Source organism: Lepidochelys kempii, chromosome 3 (assembly GCF_965140285.1).
Source record: "Lepidochelys kempii isolate rLepKem1 chromosome 3, rLepKem1.hap1, whole genome shotgun sequence".
Lineage (NCBI taxonomy): Eukaryota > Metazoa > Chordata > Testudines > Cheloniidae > Lepidochelys > Lepidochelys kempii.
This window is the reverse complement of record NC_136382.1, coordinates 110,962,312-110,983,600: the sequence shown is the minus strand read 5'-3', so window position 1 is coordinate 110,983,600 and position 21,289 is coordinate 110,962,312. Positions and strand designations below refer to the sequence as shown.

General features: G+C 40.6%; 1 protein-coding gene across 9 annotated transcripts in view; it reads right to left on the bottom strand.

The window, feature by feature from the left end:
• Positions 1-21,289, bottom strand: part of UTRN (utrophin) — a 587,274-nt gene that overhangs the window by 67,560 nt on the left and 498,425 nt on the right. For 7 of the 9 annotated variants that reach the window (XM_073337527.2, XM_073337525.2, XM_073337526.2 and 4 more), the window contains 3 exons: positions 20,595-20,752; positions 16,902-17,068; positions 11,433-11,544 (listed from right to left, as the gene is read on the bottom strand). In XM_073337527.2, the coding sequence (XP_073193628.2) occupies positions 11,433-11,544; positions 16,902-17,068; positions 20,595-20,752 (437 nt within the window). Of the gene's footprint in view, positions 1-11,432; positions 11,545-11,648; positions 11,730-16,901; positions 17,069-19,813; positions 19,958-20,594; positions 20,753-21,289 lie in introns of those variants that run through there. The other 2 variants (XM_073337530.2, XM_073337531.2) reach the window with 2 other exon arrangements.

Genomic DNA, 21,289 nt, shown 5'->3' with positions numbered 1-21,289 from the left:
ACCTATACAGAAGGAAGCTCCCTTCAGACCAGAACCCACCAATTCAAAGTGGCACCAGAGCCTGCCAGAACAACAGATGCAAAGCCTGTAGACATATCTTCACAGCTACAATGTTCAACACACCTTTCAAGGTTCATAGGTCCTATACATGCCTATCCCAACTTGTGGTGTACATCATCCAATGCACTAAATGCCCCCAACAACAACAATACAAGACAATCATTATGCTCTCAAATGAACTCACACAGAAAAACGATAGAAGACAAAAACACCACACCATGGGTGGGTGAACACTTTTCACAAAGTGATCACTCCATTTCTGATCTTTCAATTCTCATCCTCAAAGGAAACCTGCATAACACCTTCAAAAGACAAGCCTGGAAGCTTAAAATTATAACTTTACTAGACACTAAAAATCATGGAGTGAATAGACATACTGGATTTATGGCTTATTACAACAATCTAGAACCCACTTAACTCCCCTCCCCTCCCCTCAGCCTTTTCCCTTATGACTAGAGAGGTGTAATGCATCACTTCATCTTGAATGGTCCCTTGAAATCTATGTTAACTACTTATGCTAAACAATCTGTTCTACCTTGTATTTAGCTCTGATACTGAGTACATTTCCCAAACCCGAAGAAGAGCTCTGTATAAGCTCAAAATCTTTTCTGTCTCACCACCAAAAGTTGGTCCAATAAAAGATATTACCTCAGCCTTTTTGTCTTGCTAAGGGGAGTACTTTTCAAACATTGCTGTGGTTCAGTTTCATATACAGACTATGTAGCACCTTTATCATACTGCACAGCGGATAAAGCTGCTTGAGAGCATTCTAGATGGATATGATGGTTGCTCACTCTAAAGCAGCAACAGCTTTACAGATTTATTTTTGGATACTTAACACTTAATACAGTATATCCTACCTCTTACAGTCAAGGTACACAAAGACACACACAAGCAAAAGCAACCTCTGTAGAGCTGTAAAAACACATATGACTGTTGAGAAGGGTCAATGGCCCTAACTCCACAAACCCTTAGGCATGTATTTAAGTGCTTTCCTGAATTGGGTTTATGTTCTGAACTGTGGGAATGGCTTTGAAAACGGTTACCTGTCTCTGCAAAATTATCTATGTATGAATTATTATATTAAAATTATGATTCCCTCCCCTGCCCCTCTTTGTTAAAAACATTTTTGCCAGATAAGGGAATTTAATGGCTGGACAGGTTGAACATAGTTATTGGGATCAAGCATTTGTGCTGGATGTTTACATAGAAAAGGCCTAGTGTAAATCTAGGCATTATTACTGTTTTGGATTTCAGGCCAAATTCTTAGCTGATGCAAATTAACACTCAATGGAGCCACGCTGATTTATACCAACTGAGAATCTTGCCCTCTGGTTTCACTGCCAACTTAAAAACAAAATCTTGAAGCTGCTTTCCAAATTATCCTGATTATTTAAATTTATGGCCAAACCAGCTTCTGAAACAAATCCCACACACTGAGTTGCTTATCCAACCACGACTCAAAGGTTTTCCCCTCCTATATTTAGCCCAAGTTGCAGATTTCAGTTTTACTTATCAACTATGAGGCATTTATATTTTTCTAAAATATTTATTGTAATGTTGAAATTAATACATTAACAACTTTGAGACATTAAGAGACATTTGTGACTAGTTCAAATTTGATTCATCTATGTTTACATAGTGCTTTGCCAATATGGGGCCAAGAAAGACTTACATTGGCTTCTGTGGTCACTTTGGATCAGGTCTATAAAGCTCTCTAAAAGTGCCAACTATCATTATTGTACGTAAAATGTACACGTTTTCTGTGCTAGAAATGTATATTGAAATAACAATGCAGCCTACATGGATTGTGAGACACAAGTCATTGTCTACAATGCCGAAGAAATTGGGTTATACCACGGCAAACACAAACCATGTTACAAACTATTGCTTTTTGAGAGATTTCCATTTAAAGGATTTAAAAAAAAAATCTATTCTCTCTTTCAAAGTTTTTTGACATTACCTTGATTTAAGTGAGTTCAAGATACAGAGGGGGCTGCAAGGCAATCCATCAACAGAAATAATGTTGTTAACTAACCATTTAAAATAACATTGACTTTGTTTTTAAATCAATTATTTCTGAGCTACCTAGAAATAACTGGTCCAACAGACGGGTTTCAGTACACCAGAGCCTCCAGCTTTCTACATGGCTAGAACTAGAGGGGAGCTTTCAGCATGGCCTATGAAAGGCCCCAGCCCCCCAGATCTAGCCTCAACAATATCCGAGTAGTATCTCTGCTTGGACAGTTTGAGACTATGACAATTGCATGTCCATCCCACCTCCTGGGCCTGTCCAACTTCCTCTTCCTCTCCGTTCTCCCATCTCTCTTTCCTCACTTCACCTTCCCTACTCCAGCAACGTCATCTCCTCCTTTTTCCTCATTCTCTCTTTTCACCCCATCATCCCCACCAAAATTACACCAGATGAATTTGCATGCCAACTTGCGCCCTGACCTCTTGTTTATATGCTGTACCTCTTTTCCCTAATATATTTTTAATGTTTGGGCTTTTTAGGCGGAAAGCTCTTTGGGATGGGAGTGGAAACTGTCTTTCTACATGTTTGCATAGCACATAGCACAACAAGATCTTGATCCCAACTGGGACCATGGGGCATCAGTGTAAACAGGGTGACTATTACTGCTCATGTGAATACCACAAATATTTGTGTCTGTCACATATCAAATTCCTTGCTTCAGGCTAAAACTTGAAGAAGTCAGGAAGGAATTTTTCACAGCCCACATTTAGAGTATTGCATATATCTAGCTAAGTGCACTGTGTTTTCTGTCTTGCCTCCCCAACATATCTTTGACTAGCACAGCAGGAAAGGATATCTTATTACATGGATCAGTGGTCTCAGCTGGTATGGCAAACAATGTGTTTTGTTCTTACAATTTTCCACATATTCCAAATATTAACATATACAAAGGTTACTATGGATATAAGCTGAAGAAGGGGAATTGGAGAACCTGACCTGGAAAACAGCTACAATTGTATGCATGTGTGGCAAATATATTCTAACGTTGTTAGGACTTTCTGGTTAAGTCTTCTCAGGAGGAAAATAATCCGACAGTGGCTATGGCTTTTGAAAAGAAAAGAAAAATGTACAAAAGTAAAAATCAAATGGAAAAAGATGACTTGTTTCATCCACACAATCAATATCAATAAACATGTTGTGACAAAGTTCCTCCCCTGCCTTGGTGAGTCCTGTGCTTATTGGCAGACTTGCTTACCTCAGAGGTTCACGGCAGCCCTCAGTTTGGCCACTTTCGTGGCTCAAATCTGCCGTTTACTCAGTTAGCCTCATCACTGGCCAGCATGGGGAAAAGGAAAAAGAACAATCCCCGCAGTCTCTGCTGATCATAGAATCATAGAATATCAGGGTTGGAAGGAACCTCAGGAGGTCATCTAGTCCAACCCCCTGCTCAAAGCAGGACCAATCCCCAATTAAATCATCCCAGCCAGGGCTTTGTCAAGCCTGACCTTAAAAACTTCTAAGGAAGGAGATTCTACCACCTCCCTAGGTAACGCATTCCAGTGTTTCACCACTTAGTGGATCGGGGAACAGGCCAGAGACCTTCCCCTCTGGTGGAACCCACAGTCCAGGTCAACTCCTCCAGTATCAAGTAGGGAGTTGGGGGGATGGAGGGAACCTGGGCCTGCCCTCTAGTCTGGGTTTCAGCCCAGGGCCCTTTGGATTGCAGCTGTCTACAGTGGCTCCTGTAACAGCTGTGTGACATCTACAACTCCCTGGGCTACTTCCCCATGGCCTCCTCCTAACACCTTCTTTATTCTCACCACAGAACCTTCCTCCTCATGTCTGATAATGCTTGTACTTCTCAGTCTTCCAGTAGTACGCCTTCCCACTCTCAGCTTCTTGCGCCTCTTGCTCCCAGCTCCTCACATGCCCACCACAAACTGAAGTGAGCTCCTTTTTAAACCCAGGTGCCCTGATTAGCTTGCTTGTCTTAATTGATTCTAGCAGCTTCTTGATTGGCTGCTTGTGTTCTAATCAGCCTGTCTGCCTTAATTGTTTCCAGAAAGTTCCTGATTGTTCTGGAACCTTCCCTGTTACCTTACCCAAGGGAAAGGGACCTACTTAACCTGGGGCTAATATATCTGCCTTCTATCACTCTCCTTTAGCTATCTGGCCTGACCCTGTCACAGTGTACAATGTTAACTACTCCCTTCCACACAGATACTTATCATTTGATGAAAAAGAGAAGGCAATGCAGAGCTTCTTGTCCTCATTACAGTGTAAGGTAAAAAATCTTTCCTTCAAACTAGGGAAACTTGACATAAGTTGGCTTATGTCAGACCTGGAACACAGTACAGAGAAAACCAAGAACTGAGGTATGTGAAAATACGATACAAGAAAATGAGACTGTAACCAAACACTGACTTTAAAACAAGATTGTTTTTTAGAGCAAAAATTAGAAATTCAGGAGAAGAAATTGCATATCCAAAATGTTCCAATTTTAGCGATCCCTGTTGAAGAGGAAGGAACTTTTCTTACATTATGTATTTGCAAATTAATCCTGCAACTGCTAAGACTTAACATTATGGATGGCTAAAAGAAGGCATCTTAAACCAGATCCTCCAGGGCACGAACATGCTAAGTACCATTGACTTCAATGAAAGTTAGGCGCCTAAAATACCTTTGAAGATCTGGACTCCTGTTACTAGTATGGGGTGACTGCAAATAAAACAATGCAATGTTAGGATGAGCTTGACTATGCCAAGACTTATGATTAAGCATCTGAGTATGCCCAGCAAGAAGTAGAGCTGATGTCAACTGATCTAAGAACTGGTGTGACGGCTGTTACCTTCGCTGACATACTGAGCACACAACAGGAGACTTCCGAGTTCCAGAGCTAAAAGCATGCTACAGCTTGAGATAAGAAGCCAACATATTCTAGCAGGGGTTGTAACAGACTCAAGCCCTCCGAGAACTGGGCACAGAGGGGGGACCTGTAGCACACACAGCAGCACTTAATAAAAGTATCAGGCCAGATCTTGGTAAATGTGACTCTTGCGGTTTCATGAAATGTTTTATTGTGTTAAAAGTTATATCACACCAAAGGAGGAACAATTACTTCCTTCAGTTCCTCTCAATTTGCAAATGAATCTTATAGGAAAATTCTGCCAATTTAAGCAAAAGTTGAATTTTTTCTAATTGCCATGCGGGCTGCAGAGGAAGCACTTAAATCAGGTGATGGTGATTCTCCACATGATGGGCCCAGCAGCACTGCAAATTGCTTTTATATGGGAGAAGGAAGGAGAAAAAAGGTTTTGGCACAGATTATAGATAAATGTGAAAGATACGCTAATGTAAGGATATTAATTATGAGCTGGGATATTTTACTCTTATGAAACTGACAAAGCTCAGACACGAATTTGGGGAGTATACAATTCCTTAATGACTTCTGTGTGAAACATAAAATGGCCATAGAGGCACACTCTGTTGCAAAAAGTTGATTTAGCATTGACCCAAGCCACAGCGATATATGAAGAGCCAATCAAAGAACTGAAATGTAGACTCCGATTTCAAGTGACTTGACAAAGAAAGAAAAGCTAGTCTATATGGCATCATTTCAAAAAGATTGAAACTAAATGTAAAAGAAAACAATGAGCAATTACAAGAAAAAGGTTAAAAGATGTTATTGATTAGATGAGGTCACATAAGCCAAGAAGTTATCCAAGAGTTGGCTGAATATGCCAAAATGCAACCCCCCCCCACCAAACTATGTCATACAGCAAAAGCCAAAAGCATCTTCATGACTGGAGAACTGTACAGAAATATCACATCTCTCTCTGTAGGTTCAGTGTCTGCAGCACAAACTGCTTTACTTTGGCAAATATAGCTATTCGTTAGCGTCAGAGTTCTGGACTGTAAATTGGATAGTGAAGTATAATTCAATGTTATCCCAAGGAAAACATAAAAATGATAGTTAAGGAAAGGGTACTGAAATATAAAGTAAACCTTGTTTCATATTTGGGATATAAAATACTAGCAGAAGGACAAGTTATTATTATAACTTGTTTAAAGGTTGGTAAACAGACCTCATTTGTTGAGTATTGGAAAGGAAACCCACCTCCATATGGAATACCCCAGAGAATATTAATGGCAACAGTCACAGAATTAACAGATACACGCATTCATCAGCAGAAAGGAAAAAAACAGGAGGTAGAATAAAGATTAAGCAGTTGAAACATTTTGAAATATTTACATTTTAATATTTAATAAAAGTTGTTAAAATGCAGAGAATTAAGCCATTTGAAAGTCATTACTGCAGTGCTGCCTTCAGTTTTTTGAGTTTAAAGGTTGATTTTCTTTTAAAATATTTTCAGGTTTTGTGCGTAAAACATGCAGCTGTGAACACAAAATGCATAATTGCACATGCAATTTCTGCTGGTTTACTTTGCAGTTCTGTGCACAGTTACTTATTTTGTATGTGCAACATGTTTTTTCTGAATCACAGATATAATTTTCAAAATATAGGTCGCAGTCAGCCAATTAACTGCTAGGGAAGATGAGACAGGAAAAATGGGGATGTAAAGAGAAAACTAATTACAGAATACGGAAAAAAACAGAACTGACTTAACAAAACTGTGATATAACATGAATATCAGCTTTCCTCAGAGTAGTTTCATTTATATAGCTACAGTATCTGGCATGCTAATTTACCAGCCCAATCCTACCATTAAAGTTTACAAAATTAATGAACTGAAATGTAATGTAACTCATGGCTATACCACATGATAATGAACCACTAGTGCTACTCAATATCATTTGAATTCTGCTAATAGAGATGTACAACATGCAAAGGGATGTTATACTAATAAGCCCACCTACTGCAGTAATGGAAAACAACCAAAATTTATCTAATGCTTTCTCACTCTGAGGATCCCCATAGGGTTCATGCATCAATATAAGAAATGAATGAAAGAAGGTCAGATTCAAACCTGAATTTTGTTCTTTGGGTTGTATATTCAAGGTATAGATGTTTGAACAGTTGTACTTAAGATGCAAATCCAAACACTATATCCTTTATTTTTGGTGATTTGAGAGTTCACACAGGTCACATATCAAATAAAAAAGCAAACTTTAGAAAACAAAAACACCAAAAATTATACTACCATCCTCGTACCAGGAAAATAAGAGGTTACTCACCTTGTGCAAAAACTGTGATTCTTTCAGATGTTTCCCCCTCTATGGGTATTCCCCTTCAGGTGCACATATGCCTCCTGAGCACTTGATTGGATACTTTCCATTGGCCCACATATGCACCTTATAACTCCTCATGCTGGACACCGAAATTACATAGGGATGCACAGGCGAAGTGCTCTCAGTTCCTTCTCCACCTGAACATCCCATAAAGAACTGTCCAAAGCACAGGGGAAGAAGGGTGGGTAATTGAATACCCATCCAGGCACACATCTCAAAAAACTGCAGTTACTGCATGAGATGAGTAATCTCTTCTTCGAGTACTGTCCCTATGGGTGCTCCACTTCAGGTGGCTTCCGAGCACTATTCGAGGGAGGAGGGAGCTTCATAATTGAGTCTAGAACTGACGTTAAGTGCTTGGTACTGCAGTACTATCAGATCTGGCAGCATGGATCAATGCACAATGTTTAGAAAATGCATGTATTGATGTCCATATAGCAGCCCTACATAACTCAGACACTGCCATGTTCTTGAATAATGCTGCAAATGTTGCTTGTGAACAAGTACAATGTGCTATTGCCCTTCGGTGGCTGCATCATAACAAGTGATAATACACCCAGATATCCATCTCAACAGTCTCTGAACAGAGATTGTGGCCCCTTTGAATCTATCTGCGAAGGAGATGAAAAGTTTAGGTGAACTTTCAAAATTGTTTCATACTACCTAAGTACAAAGATATGAAAACAGTTCTCTTGCAGACAGTTATGTGGTTTTGGAAAAAACACTGGTAGATTAATAGATTGGTTAAGAGGAAATTCTGACAGTCTCTTAGGTAAGAATTTAGGGTGCAGGCGTAAAGAGTTTGTCACTGAAGAACAGTGTAAAGGAGGCGGCGGATGGGATCTGCCATCAAGGCTCCAAACTCCCCAACCCTACAGGCCAATGTGATGGCTACTAAAAAAAGCCATCTTAATAGACAAATGGAGAGAGAGCAGATTGCCATAGGTTCGAATGGAGATCTCTTAAGGTATTCTAGTACTAGGCTGTGGTCTCTAATCTGGGGACAGAGAGTCCCCAAACATTTAATAAACCAAGATGACATAGGGTGAGCAAATATGGAGAACCCTTTACTAGGGAATGAAAGGCTGATATTGTGGCCAAATGGACCTTAATTGAACTGACAACCTTATTTCTTAATTGAACTGACAACCTTAGATCCAACAGGTAATCCAGGATGATTGAGAATGGCACAGCTTCAGGCAGACACCACCAATGGAAAAATCTTTTCATTTCTTCAGGTAAGTAATACAGGTTGACTCCTTTCCACTGTTTAGAGCAGTAGGATCCTAATCCTGTGAACCATGGAGGAACCACAACCTGAAGTGGAGAACCTGTAAGTGGGGGTGAAGCACATGTCCCGCATCCTAGGAGAGGAGATAAGGACTGGTCAGAAGCTTGAACAGCCATTGAATACATAGATGAAACAGGTAAGGGTACCAAGCATGTACCAAGGACACCAGCCAGGTTGGTACTATAAGGGTAACTTGGCCTTGTCCTGCCTGAATTTATCACCCTCAGTATTAGCGGTATTGGGGGAAATGTAAAAAACAGATCCTTCTTCCAAGACAGAAGACAGGTATCTCCCAAAGAATGGTGCCCCAGATCCCTCTTGAGAAGAATAGAGGGCACTTCTTGTTCCTGGAGGTGGCGAAGAGATCCACTTCTGGAAGTATCCCTCTCTGAAATATATTGTGGAGAATTTGAGAGTCTAGCTTCCATTCATAGTCCTGCAAGAAGTCACTGCTGAGAATATCGGCTGTGGTGTTCCGATTTTCATGACAGGGTTGATGTCATGGTAGGCATCTACCATTGACCACCCAACCAGGAGAAGGAGTGGAGGAGGCTGTGATGGGTTCGGTCACAGAGACCCCCTTGGGACTGTCACCTGATGTGCTGAAACTACCTCTGAGCCAGTTTTTTTTGCCAGCTTGGGACTTTAGAACCTTTCTTGTTGGGATAGACACACTAGCCTGCTGCAACGCAGACCCAGGGTCTGAACCATGCCCCCAAAGATGAAGACTAAACTGAAAACAGCTCAGCATGTACTCCTGTCTCTAGCACCCAGACATCCAGTTCCCAATGGGATCCAAACCCCAAATAAATCCCTTTTACTCTGTATAAAGCTTATGGGTAAATTCATAAATTGTCCGCCCTCTATAACACTGATAGAGTGTAATGCCCAGCTGTTTGCTCCCCCAGGTATTAATCACTTACTCTGGGTTTATTAATAAACAAAAGTGATTGCACTAAGTATAACAAGTAGGATTTAAGTGGTTTCAAGTAATAACAGACAAAGTAAGTTACGAAGCAAAATAAAACAAAACTAGGGGGGAAGGATAACTCAGTGGTTTGAGCATTGGCCTGCTAAACCCAGGGTTGTGAGTTCAATCCTTGAGGGGGCCATTTAGGAATCTTGGGCAAAAATTGGGGATTGGCCCTGCTTTGAGCAGGGGGTTGGACTAGATGACCTTCTGAGGTCCCTTCCAACCCTGATATTCTATGATTCTATGATTTCCTGAAATTTGGATCTAATGAGCTAATGCACCAGCTCCATAGGTTCATGGCTTGATGATACAGAACATGCAGGATATATTGTCTTTCATGACCCAGACTGATATCCACCGATGAAAGGTAGGAAATGAAAGCAGGCGTCCCTGACTTGTGGAAATTGGTTTCCTGAGGTATCCATTTGTCCTGAGTCATGAGGTCATTGACATGAGCTCCCCATCCCAACAGTGATGTGTGTCTTGTCATAGTTACTCATGGAGCGGAGCGACAGAAATAAATGCCTTCACAGACACTGAGTTGATCTTTCCACCACTCATTCGGAGAGTATCTGTCATAGGCCTGTCCATGGAGCTTCTGTCTGTAGAATAGGTTGTTCTGAGCCAACCCAAGAAACAGCAGTTGAAGGTGTATATATCTTTCCCCCACCAGTAAAGTAGCCTTAGAGTTCTTTAGTGTGTACAAGGACTCATCCCTGGTCTCCAAGAAAAGCTTATGACCACTGAAGGGGAACAGTGTTCTAGTCTTCTTTCAGAAACCTTGAGAGTTGGAGTCATGACACCCTGCATGTAACTACAGCGGTGGAGATGGACCTTGCAGCAGCAGCAGCAGCATCCAAGGATGCTTGAAGAGTGGCTCTGGCCAATAACTGATCCCCTGAAATGATGGACTGGATAACCCTAAACAAACTATTTTAGAAACTGTAAACAAGATAGCTAAGGCATGCTCAAGGTGAACATGTTAAGGCTCTATCTCAGGCTAAGATGGTTGAGAAGGGCAGTTCATCTGTGCATCCCTATATAGCCTTGGCATTCAGCACAAAGACACAGAGCACATGCATGGGCTGAACAGACACTGCTAACAAAATCTCTGATCAAGGGTTCAAGAGGCGCATGCACACTGAAGTGGAGCACTTATAAGGACACTATGCGAAGAATTACCAATTATTTTAGTTAAATTTCACAGAAAACACCTCGTAGAAACAGCCTTAATTGAGAATCCCATGACTACTTACATCAGCAAGAAGATGCACAGTTGTGGAAATTAATGATGGTTAGTTACTGCAAGGGGACTTTTCACATTGCTTTTTGGGGTGTCCTTATAAAAAATAAGCTAATTTTTTTCATTTCTCAGCAATGATCTAATTAAAAAATCCAAATAAATATTATGAATTCAGAGGAAAGGCTGGCATATTTCCAAACCAGATTTTGATAAAGTAGGCCAACTACTGGGCCTGGACAAATTTATCATGTACTTTGAAAAATACTGAAGTTTATTATGAGTACACAAATGTTTATAATGCAGTAGTAGCAAAGTGTATCCATCTAATCTAACAACGCCTCTTCCATACAAATGCTTATGTATATTGTAGGTTTCTTCAATACTGTACATTTGTTTTACAAAAGAGAAATCTATCTATATTAGGACTATAGATTGCCACCCCTTATCTGAGAGCCTTCCCTGTAAAATCAACAACAAGAGCAAAGTCCCTAGTGGATTTCATGTGGAAATGCAGCAACACAAGCCATGGTAGAGTCTATACCAAAAGTAGGCAGCCTATTTAGCTGTCAAAGACGGTGCAAGAAAAACTAGACTAATGCAAAAATAATCTACTGGAAACAGTTAGTAAATCAGCACTCACAGGTATACAGTACTCCACCATTGGGTAATTTAATTTATGGCCCTTAGCTGTACGGCCAGAAAAGAAACAGCTCTGGCAGACATCATAGTTGAAATGTTTCAGGCTCCGGTACCTGTGGAGATATTAAGCAGAGTTATTAAGTCATTTACCGGAGCTTCCTAAATTTAAGTTCTATTATTTGCTTGCTATTAAATCTCATAAGGTAAATTAGCTTACTTTCTCTCTCTTTTGTGTTCTTAAAAAAGTGGAGAGGAAGTTGCTCTTTGAAATGGTGACAGCTCATTTGACTTGGATGCTCTGTAACAACAGCAGTGCAAGGGGGACACTGAGTTTGTGAAGCTAAGCTTAGAAACCACCATGTTTGTCTTCATAGATTAAATTGTGGGAGCATGGCTCATCTGCCTGATGTGGTTAAGTCACATCAGTTTCATAGCGAGCAGCAGACCAGAGAGTGATGCTGCCAGCATCACGTCCAACTGCCTTTGATTGTCCTAACCCGATAGATCAGGTACCAATTTTGCAGCTGGAGGAACTGGAGGTGGCCTTTCCATGTGAGATCAAGCAAGGTTTGAATCCACGATCTACCACTGAGCCACTGCATCTCTATAATACTGCCTGATATAAGACACATGTTTCAGCATACTGCTTCAGGATGTAGCCCATTGTCTGTGTATCCATGACATGACACCTCAGAATAGAAAACCTTGCAGAACATGAATTCATATGCGGGGAGTAGAGGTTGGCTCTGGGAGGTATAATGTGAAAAAACAGAGTTTATAATTCTACAATTTAAATCCACTTTTAAAACTCGTGGTTGCTTGAACACATTTTTACAAAAATGTGCCTCAGCAATCCTTCTGTGAACATCCTCAATTTACCACCTTCCTGTGCATGGTAGAAATCTTTCCCTGTGTAGCAGCACAGCACAGAAACAACAGTTAGTAGAGACAGAAAAACACAGCAGTATCGCAGGGTTGGATTTAGGATCTGTGTAGAGCCCCATGCAAGAGCTTATGCATAAACTGCACCATTCTAGAATACAGGAAGACTCCTCTGACCCATAATTTCTCCCCCCCACCCAGTCTCCTTGCTTAAGGGGATCATATTTGCTATTGACCTATACAGGCAGCAAATTTCAGTGCCCCCCTCTACCCAATACCAACTCAGCTGCACTGCCCAGCAAATGTGGTGGTGAAGCTAAGGGTGCACAGCACGCACTCACTCCTGTATGCCTAGACCTAAGATCCAGGTAGCCCATATAGAAGTGTAAGGGGGTTCTTACCCTTACACCTCTGGGCAGGTGTGCAGCCTGGCTCAGATCTAGCCCCAGTTAGAGAGAGCAAATAAAAACAACCCCTCCAAAATATGTTGCATGTATTTAAACTGCACTTGCACATATGCTCTGGTATGTCTTGATTTCAGCTATCAGAACCGAGCAGGGGCTGCTTATGAGTGAGCCAATTCAGGCTTGCTTTGTGTGGCTTTGGTCTACAGAAGCCATGATGTTTTGTTGGAGGGATTTAACATTCTTTTCTTTTTTACTTCTATCTCAATTCTCGGAAGACTTCCAGCCCCACAATTTGCCAGAAGTCAAGGCTGTAGCAGGAAAGGTTGCCTTATCTTTTGGCCCAAGTCCCAAGAAATTAAAGGGAGTAGTGGAGCTGGAATCTGTGCTGTTATGATTTTAGGGTAGTGACTTCCAGTAGCTAAAGCAGATTTAACTAAAAATGCTGAGTTACTGTGTACCAACATGTGAGAGAAAAACAGAATTATCCTCCAAGTAACTTTATGCAGTAGAAACTAGAATGGCTGACCGTGTGAGCACAAGGGCTCACCTTCTAGTTTACGTCTTATGTTCCTGAAAGGTCATGCTTCAGGGCTTTAGCCAAACACCTACATGGGTCGGGAAGGGATTCTCCCCTTACATTCCTTGTATTCTGGTGGGGAAAGGGTTTGCTCTCCTTCATCTGAAGCATGGCTGGAGATGGGACATGGGATGGGGGTGGCCAGGGCTCTGAGGCGTCACTGAGCATCCCCTCTTTCACATGCTTGACTGGCTGTTTCTTGCTCACATGCTCAAGGTCTCTCTGATTGCCATATGTGGGGTTGGGAAGGAATCTTCCCCCAGGTCAGATTGGCAGGGACCTTGTGGATTTTTTTGTCTTCCTCTACAATGTGAGAGTGCAGGTCGCTTGTCAAGATTATCTGTGTACATTGCACTTAATCATTCCCCTGCCATTGCAAGGGGCTCAGGAATTGGTGTGCCTCAGTCCCTCCTATTCTCTCCCTGTGGCACATAACAGCCTAGTCTCCTTTGGCCTATAATACTTGCGTCTAATTTCAGTTGCTGGGTTTAGTGCTCAGGTGGTGTTGGTGGCCTGTGATATACAGAAGTCAGACTAGGTGATCTGGTGGTTCCTTCTGGCCTTAAACTCTATGACTCTGACTCCACTCCCATGTGGGTGTCCAGGTCTTTGGGAGGGAGGGGCTCTTGCCCCTCTAGAGGAGTCTGAGCTACCTCCCTCATATGAGGTGTGATATGGGGCCTTGCCTTACCCCACTGGGGGTATCTGGTACTGCGCCTGGTATGTATGCAAATAATTCCCACTGGCTACCACCAGATTCAGATGAACAGAGGGAAGGTAGGGTAGACAACCTTTGTTTTTTTATTATTAGCGTTAGAATGGACTCCTATGGGGAGTGTGAAGGGGTTGTAAAAGAAGATGAATGGCTCGTACATTTCAGCAACTGTCAGGTTAGCAGAATAAAGGTATGTGTGGTAATGGGGCATACTGGGGCACTGCTGAAAGACGGAGTGGCATTTCCTGGCTTTCAGGCATTTGAATTTTGCTCAACGCAACGTTCACCAAGTGACCTTAATGCTGCATTAATGTAGTTTTTTGTCTTTGAACAGTATATACCTTTCTTAAAACTAACAGCTCAGAAAGACTAAAAGGCATTTGCTCCCAGGAAAACCAATGAAGCCCAACAAATTTTGGGTTAATAGGCCAAGCCATTTTGGAGACATGATGTCCAAAAAAAATTAGGGATTTTTTCAGAAGGTCAACAACAGGGAATTTTAAAAGAACACCGCCTTATGCATCCTGGCCACAAAATTTAAAAGCCTCTACTCTGATTTTTTCCAAAGTTCCCAAGTGAAAAAATAAAGGTATACTGGGATGAGATGTGATGTGAAATTTATGAGGAATTGGTTTCTATTTTGGGAAAGTTCTGGGGGTGGTGCTGAAAACTGAGCTCATAAAGGGAATTTCAAACTTCAACTGTTGAGCCACTACCTCATTTCAAACATTTTGATCTCATAGAGTAGTATAGGATAGTATATATCTATAGTATAGTATAGTCATAGTATAACCTTTCCTAAAGCTGGACAGTTCTAAAACATGTCAGATAGATTTGAATTTGCAATCGAGTAATTGCTTTAGTCACCTTACAGAGATTTTAATCCTACTCGTTTGGGCAATATTTAATGGAGAGAAAACCTAAGCGTTTTTTGTTTTGTGATGCATAAGAATGTGTTTGTGTATAATTTATAGATTTACTTTTAAGGTACACTGATGCAGCTGTTTATATGATTTATGCAGGGCCCCACATAAAATATGGCCAGTTAAATCACTCTTTGCCATGATGTTATATAAACCTCTGGCTGTGTTGTATAAACTGCAAAAAAAAGCTATTTCCCTGCCATCTTCCTGCTCTCAGCTTCTGTCTGTCTGTCCTTTTGACTTTCTTTTCCATCTCTGTTTTTTTTGTCTGTGTTTTTCCCATAGAGGGAGTTGAGTAAGATTCCTGCGTTTGGGCCCTTTATTGTTGCTCTTAAAAGGATAGAGGGAGAGGCAAAAAGAGGAGATTTTTTATAGTTCAAACGAGCACAAGAGTCACCTGTCCCACCAGACCTACTCTCAGAATGGGCTGAATTGTCTTGAAGGGGACATGAAGGAGAGTTGTAAGAGGCAGAAGCTGCCTTCTGTAGCTCTTAAATGTCACAGGTTACTTTCATGCACACAACAAGGTGAAGGGGAAGTGATATGAACCTCCTAAACCTTGCTCTGCTCTTGTATGCTTTTATATGCATGCTTTTATATTCCATAATTAGTTGTAACAGATTTAAAGTGTGGTCACCAGCCAATCCAAATCATAACATTTTTGGGACTAAGTTGGAGAATTTTCACTGTCTTTTTCTTTAAAAATTTCCCAGGCTTCTTTTGGACAGACATGGGAAGAGAGACCTAAGTTAGATTGTTTAGTGCTTTTGGAGAGAGATTGTACAGAAGACTTATCATAGCAATGTATTAATGCTCGAGCCAAAATGAAGAGAGATTGCAGCTTTAGGGTATTTTAATATTGGCTAGTGTCCATTACGTTGGCATGATTTGCTGGAGAGCATAATGCCAGACTCAGTGTAAAGTATAAACATGAACAAATATATATAAAACTTTCCAGCTGCTCAGTTCTATTTCTGATGTCTACAGAGTACATAAGCTTATTTATACTTCATTCACTGCCTATTTGCCCCCACTGATGCAAAGACACCTCTGTGACAGCATTTCTGTTATACGGGTCAATCACAGAGCCCTTTAGAGTCTATCAGCACCATCTGCAGGAGGTAGAAAAATAAACTAGCTCTGGGGACACAGCAATGAAATCCAGATATTGAGCAGCCTGAGGAGAGCAAGATGAACTCATCTGTCAGATGGGAGGGCAGTGGCAAAACAAAGAAGGGCAAGTAATTTAGCAGGAAGATATGATCTATTATATTAAGAAAAACCCATTAACTAGGGCCCTACCAAATTCATGGTCCATTATGGTCAATTTAATGGCCATAGGATTTGAAAATTGGTAAATTTCACATTTTCAGATGTTTAAATCTGAAATTTCAGGGTGTTGTAACCGTGGGGGGTCCCAACCCAAAAGGAGATGGGTGTGTGTGTCACAAACCTGTTGTAGGGGGGTCATGGGATTGCCACCCTCACTTCTGTGCTGTCTTCAGAGCTGGACAGAGTGGGAATGAGGGGGTGCAGAACTATCAGCAGCCAGGAGAGATACCCAAGAGCAGCCCTGCGGGGAAAGAGCAAGTCCTGTCCTGCCCCAGCCCTTTGCTGGGGCGCTCCCAGCAGCACAGGGAAGATACAATCAACTCTACAAGCGTCCTCCAGCTGCAGGAAACTCTGGGGCTCCTGCCCAGTCCCAGAGCATCCTGCAGCAGGTGGAGGCACCTGGAGGTGAGTCTAGTCTTCCCCCCCCCCCCCCCCCCGAGCAGCTGTGCAGGGGTATGGACAAGTCCTGTTGACTCCTGTCCCTCCCCAGCCCAGCCAGAGCTAGGAGGCCCCTTTGCTGGGGTGCTCCTAGGAACAAGGGGACATCAGATTTCATGGGGAAAAGCTTATTTCACGGCCCTGAAATTGGTAGGGCTCTACCCATAAAACTCTGTACCAATTCCACTCTTCTTACCTAAAGCCAACAATTGGACATTCCTTGCAGATGTTGCACTTGGCCTGGTGTTTTGCTGTTTCTGCAGCTGCCACTCGGTGTAGAACTGGTAGCCATACCATAGACTGTGGCTCCAAACGCATCCAGTCTATAAACTGCTTTACGCTAATTTCCGGCTTATTGTGATTCTGGTGAAGGAAAACCAAAACACAACAACAATAAAAGCGTAAAACACAAGATTTTTTTTTTTCATTACTCTATTTTAAAACCAAAAATCAACCCAGCTGTAGGCACTGCACAAAAAACCCAACAATATAATTATAAATATGAGAAATAAATTTAATTTCATTAAATTTCAAGCAAAGAAACAAATAAGGTGAGCCTGTAAAAAAGGAGGAAAAAAGCCAAAAAGGGTAATAAATATGGGGCTACCAGTGACCCATACTAAAAATTATCTTTGAAATAGAAGCTGTTAGAAGGAATTGGAAAGTCAAGGGAAAGAAAGATCTGCACTGACAGGCTACTTTTAGAAAAGGCACCCTTGCCTGCTGACGTAAGATGCGGCAACAGGCCACCTAAAAAGCATAAAGTATTTGAGTGTAATTACTCATTGAGGTGAGGCTAAAGGAAGTGATAACAATGTTGGCTATTTTTTTTAAAAAGTCCTAAACATCGCAGAATTTAAATTAACATGTACACAAATCTAACAAATAATAATTTAAAGTAAATCTTTAGGCAACCACATTATCATCACACTTGTTCCATGGCAAGCAAACATGTTTGTGCAGTTTGAATATGCTGAAACCAGTGGAGAAACCTTGATAAAATGGAAATATATTAATCATATTTGATGATCATAAGGACATGTGCTATTGTTCTGAGTTCCTGGCAAGAGAAATAAGACACAGCCTAAAAAACATCAATGGTAAGCAGTAATGCATGACCAAAAGTGACTCCAAGATTCTTAACCTACTCATTGCACAAATGAATCCCTCCCAGTAAGTGGTAACACCAAGGAAGACAGTAATAATGAGCTCTACCCATCAGCAAGACATTTGTTTTCACAGAACTAAGGACACCATAGCTCTGACACATCCAGCTGAAAATATCATCCAAGCACTCCTCTAGAGCAGAGGCTTAACTGGCAGGGTCCACCTGACAAGAGAGATGTAACTCTATCGTCAACAACATAATGATACCCTAGTGTGTGTTTAAAGATTATCTTGCCAGGAGGCATTATGCATACACTGAATATCACGGGATATGAGATTGATCCTTGAGGGACAGCACATCAAATACCTTATTGGTGACACACAAAAAGTCTGTCACCAACAATTGAATCCTCTCTTCTAGATAGGACTTGAACCACTTCAGGCCAGGACCAGAAACATGAGCAATATCTCATATTTACTGAAGCAGTATACGAAAGCTTAGGAGAGGTCCAGAAGGGCCAACCTGCAAACTGACCTTGATCTTAATCTGGCAAATTACTCATGAACCTAATTAATAGATTCCAAAGCCAGAAGGGATCATTGCTATCGTCTAGTCTGACCTGTATAACACAGGTGATAGGAATTATTTTGGGGAGGTTCTAACAAACATGGTCTTAATTCCAAAGGAAGACCAGAACCCAGATTGGAAACTACCACTTATCTCTTATAAAAACAGTTTATACCACTCAATCTTTCTGAGCGCCGAACTAACAAGGGAATAAAGCACAAAGATCACTGAAAAAAATCCCAGATGCCGCAATAAGGAAAGGTAAAAGAAGAGATGTTGCCCCTCTTCCACGGAAGTCTTCTAACATTCTCTTTTGTAGGATTTAACAAAGTCACAATACTATTAAATGTCTGACATTTCACTTATAGAGATTAATTTATATACAGCATAGTGACTTTTTATTCCCTATCTGATTCTTAGCATTGCTCAAAGACAGCCACATTCACAAAAATAATAAATGCAACCAACGTAATTATCACTACAAAACAGCTAGAGCCTTGGGCATCCTTTACAAATTCAAAATTTGGTTGTGTTCCATTAGAACGTCTTCTCTTTCCTCCTATCTTCCCTAAAAAGACAGACATCCCCTGCAGTCTAATCAACAGCCTGCATACAGCTGAACTGCAGTCCTGTACTATGATCTGTCTGTTGCATAAAGACTCCAGACATATAAATGACTATGTTGCAAACATTGTGAAATTGCCAGCTCCCTTGTAAAAAAACTAACACTAAGTCATCTCCTGATGTGTAGGATCAAAATTACTAACATCACTCCCCTGAACGGCTGAGATGAAGCCTTGTTCCAACAGAAGAAAGTGTGTTGTTCCCACAATATAAGGCTGCCCAGAAAATGTAACGCAGGGTAAATAATTGCTACTATCAGTTTTAACAGGGCTGAAAGCTGCCAAGACTGCCATAAGCTTAAGGGTTTTAAGATACTTTCAGATGCACTCAGAATAATTTATTTTCCTGCACGGATATGTCATTCACTGGAATTACCTTTTACCAAAATCCTCAGCTTCTTGTTTTCCAGAGCATGCAGGTCTCTGAATAAAACTTAACTGATGAATTATGTTTTTAAACACCCACCTGTTTATTTTGTATATGCCTTTTAAAAGTGGAGATCAGGAGCATACTGTACTTGTGAGAGGAAGGATTGTCCATTGGTCAGGGCACTAACTTAGGACTTGGGAAACAGAGTTCAATTCCCTTCTCTGCCACAGACTGTGTGATTCTGGGTGAGTGACTAAGCTTCTCTATGCCTCAATTCCCCATCTGTAAAACTGGGATAATAGTACTTCCCTACCTCTTCAGGGTGGTGTGAGGATAAATACATGAAAGACTGAAGTGCTTTGAGATCTACTGATGAAAATTGCTATATAAGATGTATTATTATTTTCAGTATGGCCATTATCCAAATACAACACTAGTCAATAATTTGACTCATTTTACATACAACCCACAAAGAGAAAACAAAAACCTTTTAAAGAAATTTCAGATGTCTTGGATGGTTTTGACACAACAAATCCTGCATCTTGACAGGGGGTTAGACCCTTGCGATCTCTTCTAACTCTGTTCTATGATTTGTGTGAAAGACAGACAGAGAAGAGTCATGGTTACCACCTTAAAACAGGTTTTAAACGTTTTATCACTATGGACTGGGCATACTCTGTCTTTTTTCTTTACTATAAGAATAATAAAAACAATCCTTACATTATAGTTTTGCCATTAATGGGAGCTATAGGTGTCACTGAAAATCACACCAGTTATTGAAGTATGTAAATGTGGATGCAGCTTTCTGCCTTTATGAATCCAAGTTTAAAAATTTTGACCTATAGCTGAATTACTTTAGAGTGAATAAAAATGTGTAAAATTATTTTTTCACATCTGTAATATGTATTTCTTAATATAGCTCTAATGCATAATTGTTTTTTAGGGTGATCCAGTCTATTTCTTGAAACCATTTACATATTTTAACTCTTGATCTGCCTTCTGTTGGTCTTCCATGAAAGAGCTGCATTTAATACTCATTCTAATTACATATTTGGATATACAGTGTGCCTTTTATTATTTTTACACTTTACTATGAAGAGACTGTCTGCTAATGCCACAGTTGATTTTGACCTAAATAAAGTTTCTGAATTTATAAGGAGGTACAAAACAAAAAAATACAGCTGACGCATTTCATACATAAAGAAAGGGTGTTGAGCTTACCTGCTGGAAGCAGCTACGAACACTGGGTTCAATATTACTGCCACCAAAAGCTGCTACTTCTCCAAGCTGCCGGGGGATCTGGATGGCATCATGAAGCAGAAGGCCAAGCTGCCTCTGGTCACACATTTCTGTAGGCCCTGCCACTTCCTTAAAGAGATCTGCAATACAGACAAGAGTCGATGGCTCATATGGGAAAGTCATTTTAGTCTCAGTCCGGTCTTTTTTCTTTTTCTAATTTATTTGTCAGCACTTCAGCTCTATGGGTTTTATAATATTTCCTATTCCAAATGTAACTACGATGGGTTTGATTCTCCCATGGCTTACAACCGTCTTATCTTAGTGTAAATCAATTAACTTCAATAGTGTTTTTCCTGATTTACACTGATGTAAATGAGGATAGAATCAGACCCAGTAAATGTAGTTTATGCTGCTTATTTTAATATTCTTTACAACAAGAAGTGGAATAAGCACTATCGTATCATAGCTCCCGATTTACAATCAATTAACTATCTGATAAAAATGTGGGAAATACCACAAAACAAAATAATATAGGATTAAAATAAGACATTATATTATATTTATTTTTGCAACTTATAAAGTTTTCTGTGTTAACACAAGTATGATAACTGACAACATTTTATGCTAAAACTTGAGCTATCAGTAGATAGGAATGGGATAGAAGAAAATTTGCATCT